Source organism: Danio rerio, chromosome 16 (genome assembly GCF_052040795.2).
Source record: "Danio rerio strain M-AB ecotype USA chromosome 16, GRCz13ab, whole genome shotgun sequence".
Taxonomy (NCBI): domain Eukaryota; kingdom Metazoa; phylum Chordata; class Actinopteri; order Cypriniformes; family Danionidae; genus Danio; species Danio rerio.
In genome coordinates this window covers 4,246,947-4,270,889 of record NC_141036.1, presented here as the reverse complement: position 1 = coordinate 4,270,889, position 23,943 = coordinate 4,246,947, and the positions used below count along the sequence as shown (strand labels likewise).

At 38.6% G+C, this 23,943-nt stretch overlaps 1 protein-coding gene across 2 annotated transcripts; it reads left to right on the top strand.

The window, feature by feature from the left end:
* LOC556653 (uncharacterized) lies at positions 1-19,784 on the top strand. 2 transcript variants are annotated; one of them, XM_087286453.1, is made up of 9 exons: positions 182-376; positions 598-641; positions 3,874-3,979; positions 4,081-4,162; positions 4,758-4,963; positions 6,047-6,167; positions 7,932-8,064; positions 11,829-12,068; positions 17,135-19,784. In XM_087286453.1, exons 3-9 carry the CDS (start codon positions 3,905-3,907, stop codon positions 17,190-17,192), a joined length of 915 nt encoding a protein of 304 aa, XP_087142579.1. In that variant the 5' UTR covers positions 182-376; positions 598-641; positions 3,874-3,904; the 3' UTR covers positions 17,193-19,784. The 2 variants fall into 2 exon arrangements, with proteins under 2 accessions (XP_087142578.1, XP_087142579.1); XM_087286452.1 differs by lacking the exon at positions 598-641 and having other exon boundaries at positions 1-376.
* Positions 19,785-23,943: the final 4,159 nt, after the last annotated feature.

Sequence of the window (23,943 nt, the reverse complement as noted above, 5' to 3'; positions counted from 1 at the left end):
AAGGTAAATTTATAGTTAGAGCGAGTAAATTATTGTAATGGAAAAGTTCATGTCTACACCTCAGACATGCTTTATGTTGTTTTATGGCTTGCTTTACTGTTTTTTGATTACATTATGTCCCAAGATACTGTAACACAAAGATATTTGGACTTGGGGAAAAAGTGGATCAGGAACCTAAATTAGTATGTGATGGGACGCAAGAGGAACACACAACCCTGTCAGTAATCAGATTAGACAGGATTATGTCTGTAGGCTTGAAGACATCAGACGAGCAACTGAAGAGATACACAGCAACCGGTATATTATCATCCACTGAAGAAGATCAACACGAGGCTTTGTTCAGCTGCTGAACATTTCAACCAGATATTTTATCAAGGTATTTACCTGCTTCAGTGTTTTGAGGTCATAAAAATGTGGATTTCTGTTTCTCTTAAAGCCAGAGAGGCTACTCGTCCACTGTAATGCTAATTCTTAAAGGGATAGTACACCCCAAATGTTATTTTCCTCACGAGTGGCTGTAAGCTTTTATGAATCTCTTCCTTTTGTTGAACACAAAACAATTTATTCTGAAGAATAAACAGCGATTGAAATCCGCAGGGACAGAAAACACTATGGAAGCCAGTGGCTGCTTTTTTACTGAGGTAAAGTTGGCTTTATGTTTGCACGTCATTCGTTCAGCGATAATAACTAATGATATTCTCCCTCTTTTGTTTACTATGCTACTTCAGGCCCAAAGCCAGCCTGGTGAAAGGGGTGGTTATATTTTCTCAAAAAGTGCACGGTTTTCAGTTATTCATCCCCCTTTTTTATTTAATTATGGGAATTAAATACTGCATTTTAGTGACATTTTAAGCACTATTTTTAGCTGAATTAGCTTGTCGATTAACCACATTTATTGATGTACCAAAATATTTCCTAAAGATTTAGAATAAAGAAATGTGAAAAAAATATATTTATTTTTTAAAATACAAATGTATTGCATCATATTTCATTGGAAAAAAAAAGAAAATCTGTTAAAGTTTTAAATTAAAAATTGTAGTCGATAGTCATTTATTACACTGTAAAACCCCAAAAATTAAGGCAATATTAATTAAGGTAATTAATTACCTTCAACACTGAGTTCAAAATTCTTTTCAAATGAGTAGAATTAACTTTCAGCCAATTTTAGTTAAGAGTTAACTACACTTATTTCATTTGATAAAGCTGACTGTTGGGTTTTACAGTGTAGGCAAATAAAAAACTGGCCCAATTTTGGTTGTTTGAATAAAAATTCTTAATGGGTCATGACAGCCCCCAATTTTGGTTCAGGTTTACCTCACAATTTTTTTCAAAAGATGCATCATAATGGGCGTGGAGCTCCGAGAGGTGCCTCAATCCCCGGGTCTGAATCATAGGTCTGAATGCAGACTCAGTGCAGCAGATCTCTTGCCTTGTCTATTTTATCCATTAGCCCTGTTGGTAATCTACACTAGAGGATTTAGGCAAACACAGCAGCACGGCAATGTGTAAATGTGAACGAACTCCACTGATAAAAGATAATGTCCGCCATTCTCCAATTCTCGTACTGCTCTCCCGACAAAAATGCTTGCTGGACACAAACAGCTTTGCTGTATTGGCCCTGACAACATTGCGGGGACAAACATGCAACAAACCCCGTGGATCAAGGAAACAAACACATACGAGCCTTCATAAACAGCTAAATACTGTGTGGCTTGGGTATGTGTCTCACAGCTTGGCACTGGCAGGTCTGCCTTCCCTTCGGAAAGCACGTGCAGTCATGAATAATTAAGAAGCCGGCTCTTCTCATAGGATAAGAAAATTCAGCTATGAGTAATAATGAGAAACTGAAACATCTTCACTCCACTTGCAGTTTTGCACTACATCCCTGATTTTGATCCCGTCCCAAAAATCATTTTAAACCCGGAAGATGAAATTAGCTGACAAAAGCTCAAAATTATCCAGTTTACCTAACAGTTAAAGCTAACAGGTGCTAACATTGCCTTAACTAATGCTCAACACACAAAACTCTGTTAAAATCTCAAAAAAATTACTCAAGGGTTTTGTGAACCTTTAAAACATAATATTATTAATGATGTAGAGCTTTACAATCTTTCTTGTAAAAAAAAAGTATATTTGAAAGTTCATGGATAACAAAAATAGCCAAAATAAAGTTCAAATAAATTTAATACGGGCCACTTTTGGTGCTTCACACCTTTTTATCTGTCTTTTTTTTCAAGAATAAGGTCCAAAAATTTAAATAAAATTTACTTGTAAAATGTTTTCTTTATTTAAAATCAACACAGTATTGAAAAATGACTTCTGTTATGTCATATTATTATGTTTTCTTGCACAGTTGGATGTTGGACTCATCAAAAATAATAGTTTGCATTGGCCAAAACTTATTATCACACTGAAGCAACAGCCAAAAGAGGATTCCACTTGGACTTCTTAAAGCCTTTTCCGATTGCTTATTTTCTCTATTTATGATGGACAAATTCTGGACCTTTGTCAGTGAGGGCTGGGTCGAATCCCCCCCTGGTCACGGGCCTGTTCTTTGAATATTCGGTCTGAAATACATCCAAGTCACTTAAAAAAAAAAAGAGTTTTGGAATAAGTGAGGATGAGAAATGAGGAAAATTCTAAAGTGTTGATGAAACGCACCTTTACATGTTTAATCATATTTTAACATTTTATTTACTAAACTTGACCTTTTAATGTTCTATATTACATTATATCATCACCGGCCACTTTATTAGGTACACCATACTATTACCGGATCGGACCACCTTTTCCTTTTAGAACTGCCTTAATCCTTCGTAGCACAGATTCAACAAGGTGCTGGAAATATTCCTCAGAGATTTTGGTCCATATTGACATGATAGCATCACACAGTAGCTGAAGATTTGTCGGCTGCACATCCATGATGCCAATCTCCTGTTTCACCACATCCCAAAGGTGCTCTGTTGGATTGAGATCTAGTGACTGTGGAGGCCATTTGAGTACAGTGAACTCATTGTCATGTTCAAGAAACCAGTTTAAGATGATTCGCGCTTTATGACATGGAGTGTTATCCTGCTGGAAGTATCAGAAGATGGGTGCACTGTGGTCATAAAGGGATGGACCTGAACTGTTGATTCAAGGCAGGATGGATCCGTTTCTTCATGTTGTTAACCCCAAATTCTGTCCCGACCATCTGAATGTTGCAGAAGAAATCAAGACTCATCAGACCAGGAAACATTTCTCCAATCTTCTACTGTCCAGTTTTGGTGAGCCTGTGTGAATTGTAGCCTCAGTTTCCTGTTCTTAGCTGACAGGAGTGACACCCGGTGTGGTCTTCTGCTGCTGTAGCCCATCTGCCTCAAGGTTGGATGTGTTGTGTGTTCAGAGATGCTCTTCTGCAGACCTCAGTTGTAACGAGTGCTTATTTGAGTTACTGATCCTTTCTATCAGCTGGAACCAGTCTGGCCATTCTCCTCTGATCTCTGGCATCAACAAGGCATTTGCGCCCACAGAACTGCCGCTCACTGAATATTTTCTCTTTTTCAGACCATTCTCTGTAAACCCTAATGATGGTTGTGTGTGAAAGTCCTAGTAGATTAGCAGTTTCTGAAATACTCAGACCAGCCCGTCTGGCACCAACAACCATACCACATTCAAAGTTACTTAAATCACCTTTAAATCACCTTTAAATCACTTAAATCATTGAACTGTAGACCATGTCTACACGCCTAAATGCATTGAGTTGCTGCCATGTGATTGGCTGATTAAAAAATTTGCGTTAATGAGCAGTTGGATAGGTGTACCTAATAAAGTGGCCGGTGAGTGTATTTCATCTTTGACCATACAGTTTATTTTCCTATGTATATTTTGCAGACTGCTGAGCACCATGTGAAACCCCTGTAAAATGGCGACTTATGTCCTGTGGTCAGCAGTAGTCTGGACTTTCAAGAGCCTGTTGTTCACATGGAGGTTTTTCTGGGTGAATATTATCTTCTTCCATTAATGCCAGTCTTAATATATTCTGTATTGCTACACAAACACTCTGATAATCAACTGAAATGTTATTCATTTGTACTGTAGGTCAGCCCATATTGTGCTTTAAAGTCTGCACCGCAGCAAAGACTTGACACTGACCATAAACCCCAGCCAAAACTGACCACAGGTAAGAGAAAAACTAAACACAATCATCAATCAATGAAAGCCTCATGAGTGCAATTCGATTGGTTATTTTCACAATTTATCATGGTATACTATCAAAAATGGGACAAATGAGCTTATATAGTGGCCAAATTCTGGACTTTGTCAGAGGAGGGTGCGTTTTTTGAACCACCCAAACCCACCCCGGGTACGGGCCTATATATATATATATATATATATATATATATATATATATATATATATATATATATATATATATATATATATATATATATATAATTTAAAAATAACAGTATTACTGTTATTATACAATTATTACTCTAAAATATACAGAAAAGGCACGTGCCCTAGTAAATGGGGTCTAAACTGAGTTGGACAGATGTACCTAATAAAGTGGCCAGTGTGTGTGTGTATATACATATTTATAATATTATAAAAAAACATTCTTTTTTCTGTGTTCCCCAAACCATTGAAGATTTTTATTTTTAGGTGATCTATCCTGATAAGTGTTTAACTCCATTATTAGTATAATCAGAATCAGCACAACAGAATGCGCATTTGCCAAAGCTTTAAAACTAAATGCTTTTATAAATCCCTAGAGGTCAAGCGTCCCGCAGAGACAGATGTGATGAAGGACAAACCTGAAAACTGTGCTCAGCGCGATCGCAAAAGCGGCCTGTTCAAGAGACTGCTGTCGGCTGAAGGAGAGATCCGGGAACTGAAGATAGAGATTGCAAATCAGAGAGCATCGTGGGATATGCGGTTTGTGGAACTGCAAAGGAGACAACATGATCTGAGAGACCAGGTATGTACAATCAAACCCACAATACAGCATTAAATGGGCTCTATGCACAGCTAGAGTTTTAAAGCCAATGATGAACTCCCGGTGAAAGCTTAATGTGACTATTTTCAATTTCACAAGGTTGTTTTAACAGCATCGATGCTGTAATGTAATTGCAATACAGTCAGTTAAATCAGGCATGTCCAAACTCGGTCCTGGAGGGCCGGTGTCCTGCTGAGTTTAGCTCCAACTTGCTTTAAAACACCTGCAGGACGTTTCGAGTACATCTACCAAGAGCTTGATAAGCTGGTTCAGGTGTGTTTGATTAGGGTTGGAGTTAAACTCTCCAAGACACCGGCCCTCCAGAACCGAGTTTGGACACCACTGAGTTAAATAGATGAAATACTGTTGTAACCACTAGTGCCATCAGTAGCAACAGGCTAGCACAGTAATTCCATTGAAAATACTGGGGTAAAATATATGTTTTAAAGGCATGGCGGGGGGAAATGGAATTTAATGCAGTGATTCTTGCCTGATCTGACACCCACTTCACATCTAACAGACAGTGAAGATCGCTGATTTTTAAAGTAGTCAGATCTTAAACGTGACGATTTTGTAATGGAAAGAAATTTTCCATTTGCCTGGCTAAAAAAAATTAAAAGTCCCTGTGTATATAGCCCATTGCTCCTTGTCCCAAGCTTTTTGTGTGTGCGTGTGTGTGTGTGTGTGTGTACGTGTGACATATCAGGACACAAATCTGTATAATGACATGGGTATGACACAGGTATTACAAAAAGGAGGTGAAATATGAGGACATTGGTGACGTCCTCATTTCTCAAAATGCTTATAAATCTTACAGAGCGAGTTTAATCAGAGTGTAAAGCTGCACACAGTCTCCTGTGATGGTTGGGTTTAGGGGTGGGGTGAGGGCAATATAAAATATGGTTTGGACTGTATAAAATGAATGGAAACCTATGTAATGTCCCCACTTTTCACAAAAACAAACATGTGTGTGTGTGTGTGTGTGTGTGTGTGCGTGCGTGCGTGCGTGTGTGTGTGTGTGTATAACATTGCTTTTTAAGCTGTTGTGTGATGTGATATTTTCAGCTGACCTCAGAGATTCTGGTTCGGACGGGAATGCTGTACAGAGATAATGATTCAGAAGAAACAAATGAGGTCTTTACAGAGTCTGGCCTGGAAAACGGAGTTTATACAGATGAGTGTATAAGTACGTCTTTTCTTTTTACAGCCTTGAATATTTTAAAATATCTTTAAATGAATTGACATTGTAAATGGTCTCCGAGGCCTTTTCTGATTCATTTCTGAATAATGAACCTTTTTCACAACTAGTGATGTGCAATAGCACTGGTGTCCTATCCAATCCTATATCAAATGAAGGCGAATATCGGTCATACCGATCTGACACCAATACTTTTTTAATCAAAAACCTATAAACATTTATATATATTTCCGTATACATTATATCATCTTTGCTTCAAAATACAAAAAACGAATAACCGCTTGTGCGAGGCGTTTCTAATGCAGCTTCTATGGAGCAAGACAGTAAATATGAGATTATTCTCACTTCTGTCTGCATATTTCAGTCTCACACTATTGTTTTCCTTTTTCTGAAAGTCGTGATAACACCATTGTGGAGTTTTTCTTTTATTATTTCAGCAAATAGGATTGTAAAATAATTATTTGTTGTCCTCTCCTATTTACTATGCTCAAAGTTTTCCCAACTATGATGACGTCTGCTACTGAGAAACGTGAAATGTGAAAAGGGTCGATATAGTTTAATTATTGTGTTATTGTGAAACTCAATGATTACAGTCAAATAGAATTAAATTAAATATATTCTAAAAAAAAAAAAAACACTCGTGGTTCATGGGTTTTGTATGGCAATACAAATAGTAAAAAGGGCAATAATAAGGCCATTAAAAAGTATTAAAGGGACAGTTCACACAAAAATTATATATTTTTTTATTATTTACTCACCTTTTATACTAACAACGTGAAACCTGTAATCATTGATTTCCAAAGAACATTAACTGACAAACGTTTTGTCAACTATCCAAGTTTTAGAAACAACAAATAATTACTTGACTTCCAGTTGATCTTTTGGTATCAGAAGTGGCTCAAGTGAAAGGCAAAGGCCTCTAGATTACACTTGTTTTATTAAAAATAAAATATGATCATGACTTGATTTTTAATGATTTAATTAGGATAGTAAGATCTGACTTTGCTTAGACAAAAGTCTTGTCACTGAACAGAAATAATGTCCAGTGTAGAATATAAAGTCCTGCTGCAGTGGAGACAGAATGAATATTGTGTCTGACTCAATCATGAGCTTGGAGGACTGCATCCATACATCTCTACAATGACTCAAAACACTGATTAATAAAGTCATCTGGAATGGCAAAGAAAGTGTTCCAGAGTTCATCAAGATTCTTTGGATTCATCTTCAATGCCTCCTTCTTCATCTTACCTCAGATATGCTCAATAATGTTTATGTCTGGTGACTGGGCTGGCCAATCCTGGAGTACCTTGACCTTCTTTGCTTTCAGGAGCTTTGATGTGGAGGCTGAAGTATGAGGAGCGCTATCCTGCTGAGGAATTCGCCCTCTCCTGTGGTTTGTAATGTAATGGGCAGCACAAATGTCTTGACACATCAGGCTGTTGATGTTGCCCTCCACTCTGCAGATCTCTCACATGCCCCCACACTGAATGTAACCCCAAACCATGATTTTTCCATCAGCAAACTTGACTGATTTCTGTGAAAATCTTCTTGGGTCCATGTCGGTTCTAACAGGTCTTCTGCCGTATTTGTGATGATTGGGATGATTCACACATGATTCTGAAAAATCTACCTTCTGCCACTTTTCCAAATGATCAACTAGAAGTTAACTTATTATTTGATGTTATTCTGACCTGCAGTCAGAAACCCTGTTTAGATGAATGGGAAAACTGAGTCTCTTCTTACCTTCCATAGGTGGTCTCAGACAGACCCACCAGCAAAAGAGGCTTGATATGGATCTGCTTGGAGACGGTGTTGAGCAAAAGAGTTTGTACGGAAGTCAAACCTCCTGCCAATCCAGAGCCACTTCTGCCATGTCTAACATCAGGTATTCATGTTCGTTCATGCCCGGCTCCTGTCACTGAAAACCGCTGTCACAGTCAAGTGTTCCTCAGAACTGTGGAATAAACAGGAACATTTCACTCTGGAATGCAGTCGATGACCAATCAGAAGCACATATTCCCATGCATTAATGAATGCATATTTATTTAAAGCATCTTTTTCTGGTCTTATTTCCTCATATAACGTCTTCATTACAAACCAATTCTAAAGTGAATCACAACATTTTTAACTCTGAATTTAAGAGAAAAAATTACGAAAAAATTTTAAACAAAGAGGACAAGTATAAAGGAAAAATATAAACTATGTTTTAAAGAGCCGCTATTATGGGTTTTTGAAAAAGTTCTTCTATGCCAGGCATGTCCAAGCTCGGTCCTGGAGGGCCGGTGTCCTGCAAAGGTTAGTTCCAACCCCAATTAGACACACCTGGGCTAGCTCATCAAGCTCTTATGCTGCGTTCACACCAGATGCGGAATGCGCGGATAAATCGCGATATTCGCGCATAAATAGCCACGTGAACATTTGAGTTTACTCGCTTCATTCGAGCGTCAAACCCCCCTTGATTCGAGCGTCAAACCCTGCTTCGTGTGTCAAATCCGCTTCATTTGCGTGTCAAATTCACTTCAGAAGAGACGCGGATTCGCGTGATGGGCAGGGCTTCTGTCTGCCCGGTGACTCTAGCTTCATTGCTAAATGGTTAACATGGATTTTATGAAGAAAATAACAGAGTTTATGTGCTTTATGAAGGCTGAAAAACAGCATCGATACGTTTAGGGCCGTGCCTGAGTCCACTACATACTTTCAGAGGTGCATCCAGCTGTGTGAGCTCATAAACTCCTCCAGAAACTTAACCTGGCCGACGGAGACTTTCAGCGGTGCTTCTGACTGAGCCTAGCCCAGTTTGATTAACTTCTTGTCGGTGTCGGCTGGAGGATTTCCTCTGGGACACCCACAACAAGCGATACGTCACTATCACGCCCCCACAAGAGCAAGCTCCTGATTGATTAACGCGGCACGAATGTCCGCTGAAGTTCAGACTTTTGAACTCAAGCAATTAGCGTAAAACAAGTGTCAAACGCGCAAAACGCTGAATTTGCGCAGCATCATTCGCACGTATCGCTACGTGCCATTTGTGCATATCACGCCGCAGGATGTCTATTTACGCATTTGCATTGACTTAACATGTAAATTACTCGCGCTTGACGCACGTTCCGCGTCTGGTGTAAACGCAGCATCACTAGGCTTTCTAGAAACATCCTTGCAGGTGTGTTGAGGCAAGTTGGAGCTAAAATCTGCAGGACACCAGCCCTCCAGGACCGAGTTTGGACACCCCTGTTCTATGCAGTGTGTAACACAACTCTGAGTGAATGAAAACATCCAGCAGAGGTTTAAATCTGAAAGTGCACCATGTTTAAAACTTTTGATTCTTTAACGAAATAGTCGACTCAGAGTCGAATGAATAAATCGAGATGGGTTTGGATCTTTTGCTTGAATGCGTCAACGTTGGCTACATCTGAAAACGCATACTTCCATACTAGATAGTAGGCTAAAATAAGCATGTGAGCCGAGTAGTATGTCCGAATTCATATAATTCGAAAATAAGTATGTGAGAAGTGCTTGGATGACTTACTTCTGGCAAGATTCTGAAGTGCGCATCCCATGCACTCTGCCCTATCCCATGATGCCCCACGAGAGAATTCATGAATAGGAGTGAAGCGACGCAACCAACGCAGGTTGGTCATGTGACCAGGACAAAATGGTGGATGTAGTACATCCAAATTCCATTCATACGTCTAACTTTCTTACTGTGTAGAACGTATTCTTCTAACGGCCGTGTAGTACGTTTAAATTTAAATGCAGTACCTACTGAGTAGTAGGCTCAGTTTGGACATAGCCATTGATACAGTACATCACCAAATATTTAGTACCGGCTCGGTAAAATGTGCATGCGTTTTCCCTTCAGACACTAGTGGAGCGTGGGGGGATCATGGAACTGATCATGCAACTGATGCCGATCCCTGACTGATGGAGATTCGGCTGAGGGGAATAAAGGGTTAAAGTTCATTTTTACAACAACACCACAGTATAGCCAAGCTAGTGCTGTGTTTGTTCCTGTCATATTTCTGATGATTGATACAATAACCTACACTGCAACGTGGGATTCGTCGGCTGTTAGTTATAAAAGGAAGGAGCCGCAGAGGCTATTATATATGGGACTATGTCAGACTTTGACAGGGACTTTGTCAGTAACTTTTACAGATCATATGGACCCGTTTCTTCTTCCTCCAGGTCATAGCATGTAAGTGTCATTAAAACTGTTGCCTCATTTTGTGTAGTTTGCAAAATATGTTTAATTGTGCACCCGGTGTGGCTTGTAATCACTTCTCTATTATAGATCAGTGCTTGTACTGTATCTCTCAGGTTAAAACTTGACTTATATTCACATATTGCCTCTTCCTGCTTCTTCCTTTTTGGATTTAAACGCGTTTCTGGACTCACGATTCTCTGCCGTTTGTCTTTGCTATGGGCCCTATCAGCCGTTCCTATACAGCCGGCAGCTAGCTCTCTGCAACTCTCACATGGTCGCCAACTGAAGCACATGGGAAAGCCAGGTTGCGCCAGAAGTGGTGTTAGTGAGGCCAGCAGGGGGCGCTCAACCTGTGGTTCCTAAGGCCCCAGTATACGGGGACTCTATACTGCTCAGTAAGCGCCGTCTTTCGGATAAGACGTTAAACCGAGGTCCTGACTCTCTGTGGTTGTTAAAAATCCCAGGATGTCCTTCGAAAAAGAGTAGGGGTTAAACACTGGCATCCTGGCCAAATCTGCCCTCTAGCCTCAGTCCATCCTGGCCTCCTAACCTTCCCCATATCATAATTGGCATATCATGACTCTGTCTCCTCTCCACCATTCAGCTGGTGTGTGGTGTGCCTTCTGGCGCAAAATGGCTGCAGTCGCGTCAATTAGGTGGATGCCGCACACTGGTGGTGGATGAGGAGATTCCCCCCATTGTGTAAAGTGCTTTGAGTGCCCAGAAAAGCGCTATATAAATGTAAGGAATTATTATTATTATTATTATCATACACGCGCGGCCAATTTTCAAAATAGTTCAACTTTTGCCACTGTGTGGATTAAAACTGAATGTGTGTGCTTGTAATTACATGGGGTTAGGTTTAAGAGTAGAGTAATATGCTGGTGTTTAACTGCATTGCTTTATTGCATTCCTGCATTAGGCTCTCATAAACTTCATAGCTGTGGTGGGCATTTCTCTCCATCTCGCGCTGAACGGAGTCAACCAATCACAACAAATAAATCGCTGAACCAATCATGTGGGAGTTATTGGGATAATTAGGTAAAAATAAATGCACATTATAAGACAATGAAAGTGTTTTTTGACCTTGCATGCATATCAGACTGTTGTTGGAGACCCCAAAAACCAAAATATGAACTTTTATAATGCAAAATAGGGGCTCTTTAAAGACAGGTTTATTATTCACAATAACTAATAACACATTGTTTTCATGGGTCAAAATTTATTAAGCCTTTAAATGTCACTTTAAGATGAATTCTAGTATCTTTAAAAAAATCTAGTCAAATATTATTTACTGTCATCATGGCACAGATAAATTAAATCAGTAATTAGTGTTGAGTCAGTAAAACTAATGTTTAGAAATGTGTTGAAAACATCTTTCCGTTAAACAGAAATTGGGAAAAAAAAAACACACGTTTACACATCCAGGCACTCTCTTTTTTCAGTGTAAGGTCTTGGAGGAGTGGAGGTGGACCTCATCGAGTGTTTGTGCCCCATTCCCCCATGGACCTGAAAACTGGACACAGAGTTCGGATTATGTTACCGTCTGGACGGATCTGCACCGGGACCTTACGTTACCTTGGCAACATGCACAACTCCCCTGACCACTATCTCGGTGTAGAACTGGAGATGGCTGATAATGGACAGCACGACGGCACTTATGAAGGGCAGCGCTACTTTGACTGGTATGACGATGTTTTTCTATACTACACTCAAAAAATGAAGTTTAAAATGAGTTGAAACAACACAATTGTTAAGTTTTATTTGGGGCAGCTTAATAGGTTTATGTTTATTCCACTTAAATGTATAAACTAACAAGTTAACGTAATTCCTTCATGTTGTCCCAACACAAATCGATTGTGTGGAACCCCCATTTTTCGCAGTATACAGTTGTCTGCTTTTAGTGCAATTTGATATGTTCAGCTTCATTTTACAGCGCATTGTGCTCTGCGTCCTGATTGGCAGGGGCGCAACTGCACATTTCAACTTTTACGCGCCCCCCTTCAATCCAACTATATTTTATAACAGGCAAGTGATAAAATGTGGAAAATATTTCCATCAATAAATTAAAGATATTTTTTCATAAAGATATCAATATGCTTCAAAAAATACAGTTTCGCATTTCTGAACACAACTGAAATAGTATGAAGTAGTAAAAGGTATAATTACATTAAGCATGTTAGGTCGCAAAGAAATGCATCTCATACCACCCCAAATTTAATTTTCCCTCACTAAATGATTATATCACCTTGACTAGCCTTGCTTTTGGACTTTTTGTACTACATTTGTCAAAACAAAATGATAGACATGGGAGTCCTAAAGGGCAAAAGAACATTGTAATTACTTCTCACATGCATACTGTGAGAAGTGTAAGGTCTGTCTTTGCAAGAACAATTGACTGAAACTGCTAAAAGTTAAATAAAAAAGAATGTCAAATGTTTAGTGTAAAAAAAAACAGAAACAAACAAATGTTCTGTTTAATTGAAATGTTATAACTTTGTAGCTAAAATTAAAATAGTTTTGAGCTAAGAAGTTACCAAAAGGCCTGATGAATCTATATGATACATAATAAATTCATAAAAACATGTATATGGTATGAAAAATGGGGGTGGGGGGGTGTTGGGTGTTATGATTTTTTAATTTAATAAAATACAATATTATACGCTTATAAAATGCTAAATAAAAAATTTATATATATATATATATATATATATATATATATATATATATATATATATATATATATATATATATATATATATATATATATAAATATATTATTTAAAACTTTTAATATGGATAATTTCAAAAATAGTTTTGGCACAATGGCGCCCCCCATGTGTGGCGCCCCTATGCGCCGCATATACTGCATACCCCCTTTTTGCGCCACTGCTGATTGGCTGTAGATTATTGTCAATCAATATTCTCTGTGTCTTCTGTACAGTACAGAATGCGTTCAGCATGGCAGATTAACATAAATCTTTGATCGCTAGCAGTGTGATTTCTGCTGTAACTGTCCGCAGCAAAGCCATTGTAAACATATGTTTATATCAGTGTAAGCACACCGGCACCGCAAGTCGATGGCTGTCTGTGGTGCATCTACGAGTCAGGACACTGTTCATATTTCTGCCACGCTACAGAGCGCCATCAGAATAATTTCATTTTAAGACACATTTGAGTGTGCACGTCCGGTGTGTGTTACTTTTTAACTGTCATGTGCGCTGCGCATCCTGTGTGCGACCCCCTTAAGGATGGAGTCTGCTTTAGCTTTGTGGATCAAGAAAAACATTACGCTGGATGTCAACATTATCCAAACTAAAGCTAAAAAACTTTATGAACGTTCTGCCCGATAGTGATGAATGTTTGTGCCTGACAACAGGTTTTGATCTTTGGTTTTATTCTATAAAACTGGATTCATTTTTCTACGAAAGTTTGAACTTTGAGAGTTTTAAACAAGAGAGAAAAGTGTGAAAATGTGAATGCACTCGAATTTTTGTGTGTGTGTGTGTGTGCTCGTTAAAACTACCTAATTAAAATGAGCTACCACAACACAATTCCTGAGATTTTATTGGGACAACTTAATTTTTTTATCTTTAATCCACATAAATTTGGTAAAAGTGTTAAGTTAACCTAATCAATTTTTGTTGGGACAACATGTATGAATTGTGTGGAACACTGCATGTTTTACAGTGTGTGAAAGTGTGTAGCGAGGAGTTTAACAGCCTTTAAACATCTATAATAATTGTAAAAAATAAAGCTGACTACTTCGCAGTTTTCACCTATCGTGGGTTATTTTTAGAGCGTAACTCCCACGATTAACGAGAGACTGGAATGACCAGTTGGCGTTTCTGTGTGGAGTTTGCATGTTCTCTGCATGTTGGTGTGTTATAGGTGAATTGAATAAACTAAATTACCGGTAGTGTAGTGTATGAGTGTGTTTGTGAATGTGAGAGTGTGTGGATGTTTCCCAGTACTGGGTTGCGGCTGGAAAGGCATCCGCTGTGTAAAACATATGCCTGAATAGTTGGCGGTTCATTCCGCCGTGGCAACCCCTGATAAATAAGAGACTAAGCTGAAAAAAAATGAATGTTGACTAATGTATATGCAAATGAGAGGAATTTGTTATTTTGAAAATGCAAGTTATTGTAGTTTTGTTTAATTTATTTCAAGTAGCTAGCTACTATAAAACAAATATTTTTAGTTGTTTATATTTCTGTTTATTATTAATAATTTTATTAAAATGCAAATGATCAGCAGTTTCATATAGAGCAAAAAAAAAAAAATCCAAACATTGATGCTAAACACTATTAAAACATTATATATGTAACTTATCGCATACAGCAGTCAAAAAGCAAACAAGAAGCACTTAATATTATTATTTTATTGGAGAATAAGAACAATTTATCTGAAATATCTTGTTTGTTTAGCGATTTTATTTTTGATATTGTGTCTGGATTTGGAGGTTTGGATTATATAGATCTAACAGAAACGAACACTAAAATAAAAAGTCGTTACCTTCTTGTCTGGCCACATTAAAGGCCAGATCAATTTTTATTTCATTTATCCACCTTTTGACTGGAAGGTTATTGAGTTCAATAACCAAGGAAAAACAAACACTCAGGAATTTGACAATGGTTACAAATTTCTGACGTTCTTCAAAATATCAACAGAACAAAAAACAAAAACAAACTCAATCCAGTTTGGAACAAGTGAAGGGTGAATAAATGATGACAGACTTTTCATGTTTGGGTGACAGATTGACAGATTGTACAGCCTGTCTACACCAAATACACAAAGCATGACGTGGTGCATCAAAAATCAAATAAAACTAATTATTTTCAGTCTAGTTGCCAAAAGTAAACAGATGTCCAGTTTCATTTCAGACAGATTTGTAATCCACACTTGCATCATATGTATTCACTAGAGGGCGCTGTCTACATTAGCTAATCTGAAATACGTTACTTAGGGTACATTCTGTCGTATGTTTTGCATAACAAATCCATTAGAGGGCACGGTCTACATCAGCTAATCTAAAAAACGTTACTTAGGATACATTTCGTTGTCCGTTTTGTATAACAAACCCCCTAGAAGGCACGGTCTACATTATCTAATCTGAAATATGTTACTTAGGATAGGTTTTGTTGTATGTTTTGTACAACAAATCCATTAGAGGGCGCTGTCTACATTAGCTAATCTGAAATACGTTACTAAAGATAGGTTATGTTGTACATTTTGTAAAACAAATCCACTAGAGGGCGCTGTCTACATATGCTAATCTGAAATACGTTTCTTAGGATAAATTTCGTTGTATATTTTGTATAACACATCCACTAGAGAGAAATACCTTTCTTTTGGTGCATTCTGTTGTATGTTTTGTAAAACGAATCCACTGGAGAGTGCTGTCTACTTTAGCTAATCTGAAATACGTTACTTAGGGTATATTTTGTGGTACGCTTCGGTTAACAAATCCTCTAGAGGGCGCTATCTACATTAGCTAATCTGAAATACGTTACTTAGGATAGGTTTTGTTGTATGATTTGTATAACAAATCCATTAGAGTGCGCTGTCTACATTAGCTAATCTGAAATACGTTTCTTAGGATAAATTTCGTTGTATATTTTGTATAACACATCCACTAGAGTGCGCTGTTTACATTAGCTAATCTGAAATACGTTACTTAGGATAGGTTTTGTTGTACGTTTCGGATAACAAAACCACTAGAGGGCGCTGTCTACATTAGCTAATCTGAAATACGTTTCTTAGGATAAATTTCGTTGTATATTTTGTATAACACATCCACTAGAGTGCGCTGTTTACATTAGCTAATTTGAAATACGTTACTTAAGGTTTATTTAGTTGTACGTTTCGGATAACAAAACCACTAGAGGGCGCTGTCTACATTAGCTAATCTGAAATACGTTACTTAAGGTTTATTTAGTTGTACGTTTCAGATAACAAATCCACTAGAGGGCGCTGTCTACATTAGCTAATCTGAAATAAGTTACTTAGGGCACATTTTGTTGTACGTTTCTGATAACAAATCCACTAGACTAGAGGGGGCTGTCTACATTAGCTAATCTCAAATACGTTACTTAGGATATATTTCATTTTATGTTTTGTAAAACAAATCCACAAAGGCAGAGCTTGTCGTACAGCTAGTAAACCACTAAACTCTTCCCTAAACCCAAACAATAGTGTATTCAACAGATGTAAAAGAAAAGTGCACCACAAAAACATCGTTTTACCACGATTTTATATTGCTTTTTCTATTTTGTTGAAGCGTGCTTGAATCCGAGCACTCTGCAGCACAAGCACCGTACAAATATAGCAGAAAAGTCATAAACAGTGTAAAATAGTTTTGTGGTGTTTATTTGGTGTTGTGCAAAAGGAGACATGAAAAAATCCATTATTTGCCAATAATAAGAGATAATCAATATTGTTAGTGTAAAAAGAAAGACAATTTGTTACCATCATACTGTCCCCTTGTGTTCATTTTACCTTAAATCTACAGACAAATGTAAGTTTAAGTAAGTATATTTTGTGGTTTCACAAAAAAGTAAGCTAAAGCACGTATTTCCAATCAGCCTGTGGAACATTTTTTAAATTAATTCAAGTAGTTTCCACTCATCTCATTGTAAATAACTCAGCTTAAACAACCAACTATTAAAATGTGAATTTAAAAATGATGTTATGTTCAGTGTTCTGCTTTCTCTCCTGACATTTCTTTCATTATTTTTCTCTTTCTCTTCAGTGACCCGGGATATGGTGCGTTTGTACCCTTCAGTAAATTGTTAATGGCTTGGGAGTAAACACTAAGTGAAGACTCAACACACGTCACGGCGAAGTACAATGCGATCTTGGATTAACATCATCTTGATCCTGGAACATCATATTTGTTGAAAAACGTAATCCATTCCTTTTTCCTACCCATTCCACAATCATAACTGTGAGTTATTCCCAAATTCAGAAGAGAATAATAGTTGGATAACAATCATGTAGAACCGTAAGCCTAAATTTAACATAAACAGTAAACAAATCCCTTAATTCTGATTGGTTGATTGGAATCTTGTTCCAGGATCAACGTAAATGTTAATCCAGGAACATGTCCAGCGTGGTGAAATCAGGTTAGGAAAGATGAAGACTCAACAGCACTTTCACAACAGCTGTAAGAATCACAACAACTGCTTCAATTCTCACAGAACTGTACGACTGCAGTGGTGACGTATTTTTGTGGGTCAATCTACACTTTGGCTCCCTCAACGAAACACAAATATAATTTTTTCTCAGGTGGGTTTAGGTTAATTGAAGAAAATAAATTTGAAGGTTATGTTTCTTACAACTTTTAAGCATCATGATAATCTTTAAAAATGAACTTTGACTAATACTGACGCATAATTACAGTATAGTTGGCAGAGGGAAACAATGCAATGTCAACTCTGCTAGTCGAATGATAGCTTACAGAAACAAATAGCAACATAATCAAACGTTCCCTATGTCACATTTTGACATTATTTTACTTTACAATAATGGATTGTTTACACTCAAAAATAAAGGCACGACTGCTGTCACTGGGGTGGAACAATTTTAAAAGGTACACGCTTGTAACTAAAAGTCCTTATTAATACCGTAAGGGTACGTACTAGTACCTTAAAAGTTTAAATGTGTACCTCTGGAAAATTGTAGGTACTAATATACGCCTTGATAGCATGGCAGCTCAGGGATTAGCACTGTCATGTCACAGCAAGAAGGTCACTGGTCTGAGTCCTGGCTGGGTCAGTTGGCATTTCTGTGTGGAGTTTGCATGTTCTCCCCATGTTGGCGTGGGTTTCCTTCCAGTGCTCCAGTTTCCCCCACAGTCCAAATATTGAATAAGCTAAATTAGCCATAGTGTATGGGTGTTTACTAGTACTGGATTGGACAGACATGTATAAAACATATGCTAGAACAGTTGGTGGTTCATTCCGCTGTGGCGACCCCTGATAAATAAGTGACTAAGCCGAAGGAAAATGAATGAATATACACCTTTAAGGTAGTAATATGGACCCTTTAAGTACAAATGTATACCTTTTAAAAAGGTACCACCCTAGTAACAGCTCTCGTACCTTTATTTCTTTTCGTATACTATTTCAGTTTATAATCGGAAAATGCTTGCAATGTATGTGCTGTTCTAAAACAAGTCACCTGTTTGTACATGTATTACAGTGTGATTTGTATGAAAATGTTCAATGTTTTGAAGACAATTAAGTATCTTTAACCCCGCCGGTCCTACACCCCCCAACCCATTCTGACAACCTTCAGCATGGCAGTCGGTTGCTTTACAGAGGAGGCTAAAGACTGTGACCTCTAGAGTCTGTCGCTAGAGCACCTTTTAGAGGTCAGAGGAGTGAGGTTTACCTGCACTTCACTTGCTGGCCTCCATTACAATCACGCCTCTAAGCCTCACTCCTATCCGGGTCACGGCACCAATGCAACCCCGCTGGTGTTCCACCCCCCTAACCCGCTACGAGCTGTGATCAAACCGGCCACTTTCTGCATCGGTTGCTCTACCAAGGAAGCTAAAGACCATGGCCTCTTTCGTCTGTTGCTAGAGCACCTTTTACGAAACATTCACACAGAGCAACAGTGTCAACGCTTCACATTCACTTTGAATGGGTGACGTCAGGCGTTGCGAAACTGCATTGTGGATCCCTCGTCGCCGCTTCAGAGGCGTTGCTCATTGCAGAATTTGGGACTTTCTCAACTTTTCAAGCGCCAACGGAAGCATCAGCCAATCAGATCGCTGCGTGCAAATACACCAGCTCAGACAAATGCCGATTGCTGACTAATTCCATTGGCTGGCGCTGCTATGACGATCGCGTCAGCCCCAACTTCAGACATGCCCTCTGTCAAGCGTTGACGCTGAAGCTCCGTGTGAATGCACTGTAGAGGTCAGAGGAGTGAGGTTTACCTGCACAGCACTTTACTAGCTGGCTTCGTTGCACTCACCACATTAAACCTCACTCCCATCTGGGAAATAACTCTTGTTAAGGTAAAGTTGGTTTTATATTTGCACATTCGTTCATTTTTGAACAGTGACAATATTTGACATGGACTCTATATTGGAACAGCATCTGAAATAGCATGTAAGTTTGACTTCAAACCAACATTTAAAACTATTTAATTGACTTTGAATGATGACGTACATTGGTAGTCGTTGGCTGCTAATATGATTACTCTGAACACTTCTCAGAAATTATATTATTAAGGAGAAAGTCAGAATGCGTAAATATGAAACCAACTTGACCTCAGTGTAACGTTCTGTGGACGTGAAGGGATTGTATATTAAACATTTGAATGAGACTACACAGAAATGCATGCGATTTACCAACCAATTCCTTGCAATTAAATTGTGTTTTACTCTGCATTATTTTACTGACTGTTCTCTGAAATTCTGGATGGATACCAGCAGATTTAAGATAAGTATGATCTTATCAGTTATTTTTGAAAATGCCAAACATAGCCTATATACAAGGAGCGGTGTTGAAATTCTGTAGAATTTCATGCACACACATGCCATGCATTGTATGACATTTCATTTATAACCCATATTAGTGTCTATTTTCATGGTACTAGTACTTATTTTTAGATACCAGTATCTTTTCCATTAGGAGGTACTTATTTATTAGATGCTAGTGCTTTTTTAAAATATACTAGCGCTTAATCATTAGATACTAGTTATGTGTTAAATACTAGTACCATTATCCATTAGGTATTAGTACTTATTCATTAGATACTAATATATATTTAATAGGTACTAGTACTTATTGACTTGTTCTATTTAATTGATACTAGTCATTATTAAATAGATACTGGTCCAAATTTATGAGTTACTACTAACTATTAAATAGATACTAGTAGTTTTTTTTAGTACTAATTAGTAGACACTAATTTGGGCTGCGTCCCAAATCGCATACTTCCAACCGAGTTGGAATCGAGTAGTATGTCTGAATTTATAGAACTACTACTACATGATCTACTACTCTCGGCGAGATTCTGAAGTGTGCATCCAATAGACGCTACGCGATCCCATGATGCACTGCATAAGAATTCATGAATGGAAGTGAAGCCACGCAACTGACTTGGGTAGGTCATGTGATCATGACAAAATGGTAGATGTAGTATGTCCAAGTTCCATTCATACTACTTACATTCACACAATACATAATAAATTTTTCCTAATGGCCGAGTATTGATGCCAATGTATCCATAATCCTGGACTATGCCATATCTTGAGCAGACGCTGTGGCGATCATGGGGGAGTGGAGAGCTTGAGACTCCTGATAGTTCCTGATAGACCACAGTGACTGCCGAGTCTTCGCATTGATCCCGTGGGCCAGCCAGATCACCCGCCGGTGATCTCCTCACACATTTTTCTACGATGGACGTCCAGGGTTCTCCAGCCTCCTTTGCCTAGACTGCAGCTCCACACAGGAAGTTTGGCCAGAGGATAAATGGTCCTGCCCAACTGAGCCTGGTTTCTCTCGAGGTTTTTTCATTTTACTAGTAAAATAAGGACAATTTAGAACGATTCTCAGGGCCCACGCCATTTTGAAGCCCCCAGAAATACTATACCCTCCTCCGCGACACCCCTCCCTCCCACTTTTCAACTTTCGCCTTTAACTTAAACATTCATAATCTCCCTCACTTTCATCCACGAAACAAACCACCACCACCCATTTAATGGGTACTAGCAGGAACACCGCTGGGGTGGGTGTGGTATGGCAGCCTGATCTCACGAGAAAACGTAAGTATTTTACGTTTTGCCAGTTTAGTGGCTAATTCGTAGGAATTCGTACGATTTCAGTCCTACGAAATGATATGATTTTAAAAAGGAGGCGTGGCACCTGACCCCACCCCTAACCCCAACCGTCATTGGGGGATAAGCAAATCGTACTAAATTGTACGAATTAGATCGTACAAATTCATACGAATTAGCCACTAAATGAAAAAGTTACGAATTGCCGTGAGATTGTGTTGGGTATGGAGGTGATAGGGATTGGAGTAAGGGTGATTCCAAGGGCCCACACCCCCGGCACAAACACCCTGCATCCCCACCCCCCACTCTTCACTTTCGTCCACAACACCCCTTCCCCCCACTCTTCATTTTTTTTCCGCGACAACCACACCTGCATTCCCCTTCCGGTGTTCACTTTTGTCCACAACAACCCCACCCCACACACCTGCCTCGGGCTCTTCATTTTAGTCTGTGACACCCATCACCCATGCTCTTCACTTTCGTCTGTGATACCCCTTCCCCCAACTCTTCAACTTTCGTCCGCGACATCTCCCTAACCCGCTCTTCACTTTTGTTTGTGACAACCCCCCAACTCACTCTTCAATTTTATCTGTGACAACCAAACCTCCACAAACACAAACATCCAGCCAGACACAAACATCCAAGATGCCCCCCCCCACACTATTACATTTTCGTCCGCGACCCCCTCCAACCTGCTCTTCACTTTTGTCCACTACAACCAAACCCTAATACCCTTGCTCTTCACAATAGTCCCTGAAACAAACCACCCAATTAATACGTACTAGTATAGGGGGTGGAATAGTTAGAAAGATTCTAAGGGTCCACGCCCCCATAAATACTATTAGGGGCCCACCAGATGACACCAAACAACCCACCCCCTCCCCCGCACACCCCGCTCTTCAATTTCATCCGCAACAACCACGCCCCACACCAAAACCCCGGGCTCTTCATTTTAGTCTGCGACACCCCATACCCACGCTCTTCACTTTCGTCTACGACACCCCTACCCCCACTCTTCAACTTTCGTCCGTGACAACACCAATACCTCCTAGTATCCAATGAACGAGAACTATTATCTAATACATAAGTAGCAGTATCAATTTACTAGATAATAGCAGGGGCACCCCTCCCAACCCACTCTTCAGTTTTCTTCGACAACAACACCACTACCTACTAGTATCTAATGAATGAGTTCTAGTATCTAATAAATAAGTGGCGTATTCTATTTAATAAGTAGTGTCCCCCCAGTATCTAATGAATAAGTACTACTACTTAATGAAAAAGATGCTAAGTTAGTATCTAAAACAATAAGTACAAGTAACATGAAAATAGATACCAGTACGGGTTATAAATTAAATGTCAAAACGGCATGCCATGTGTATTGCCAACATCCGCTAATGCAAATCAAAGAACCGCTCAACTGAACGCAGACAATACTGACTTTCAAACAGTGAGTCATATGAGGAAAATTATTCTCCTCTGTGTAGCGTTTTCCTCTGTCGTGTTCAAATTAGGTCATATTTACAGTAAATCATGAGGTTGACTGAGATCAGCAGTTATCGAATAATTTTCCCAGTATTATGTTTTAGGAAAGATACAATTGATTTCGACTGATAAACGACAGCATCATACCTCAAGTTACATGACTTTATTTAGTAGTTTTATTACCAAATTGGTATTTGGTAATAAATACTACCATATTTGGTAGTATTATTTAGTTTATTACGTATTCGTTTTTTTATGTACGGTATCATGCTCACCTCACAGATTTTCTCCTCACGTTACAAAGTGTTTGCGATAGGATTCAACAAGGTGTTTGCTCTGGCTTTTGGCCTTTTATGGTTATTTTTCGTGCTTAACTTCCTTTTACAAAGAAAGGAAATCACATTCCTTTGGATTAGGACAAGGAAATAAACAATACTCACATGGCTTGCCGAGAGAGCTGATTTGCATTTTTCACAACTCTTTTTTTGGGCGCGAACTTCCTTCTTCCTCGTAGAGGTAGATAAATAAATATATTGTCGAAAATGAAGGGAATTGGACAGATCATACAGTATGTAAATGGCGGAAGAACTTTCATTATTCAAATGAAGTAAACTGTCGCTACAGCTTTTTGTCATCAAACGTTCAACTTTTAAAAGGATAGCGCATTTATAATGGCTTTATACTCTCCTTTAACAACTTTTAATAAGCCAACATAACACTACAGCAAACTTTGTTTTTTACAGAATGTATATTTAGCCAGGTTAGTGTTTAAAATATGTGATTATACTTACTGTGGCCAATTTATTAGGTACATCGACTACAGCAGGCATGGGATCAGATTTAGGACGAAGAATTAAAATTAAATGTGCTGTAAATGACAAATGGTCACTAATGTTTGTAATAAAATGTTAAATCAATGTAAAAAAAGTCAACATTAAGAACTGAAGTCCAATGAGCAACTGGATTTTAAACATTGTGTTTGAGAGGATGCTGAATAAACTTCTTCATTAAGAGCTTCTTCAGCATTTATTTCAATCATTAGGTCAAATATTATCTAAACCCAAGGTGAAAAAAACAGCTTAAACCAGCAGGTTGGTTGGCTGGTTTTAGCTGGTCGACCAGACAGGTTTTAGAGGTTTTGGCCATTATGGAGATGGCCAGCTAAAACCATCAAGCTTAAACAAGGCTGGTCAAGCTGGTTTCAGCTGATCATTTTCCAGCCTGAACAGCTAAAACCAGGCTGGAGATGGCAAAACCCCTTTTAAAACCAGGGCTTAAGC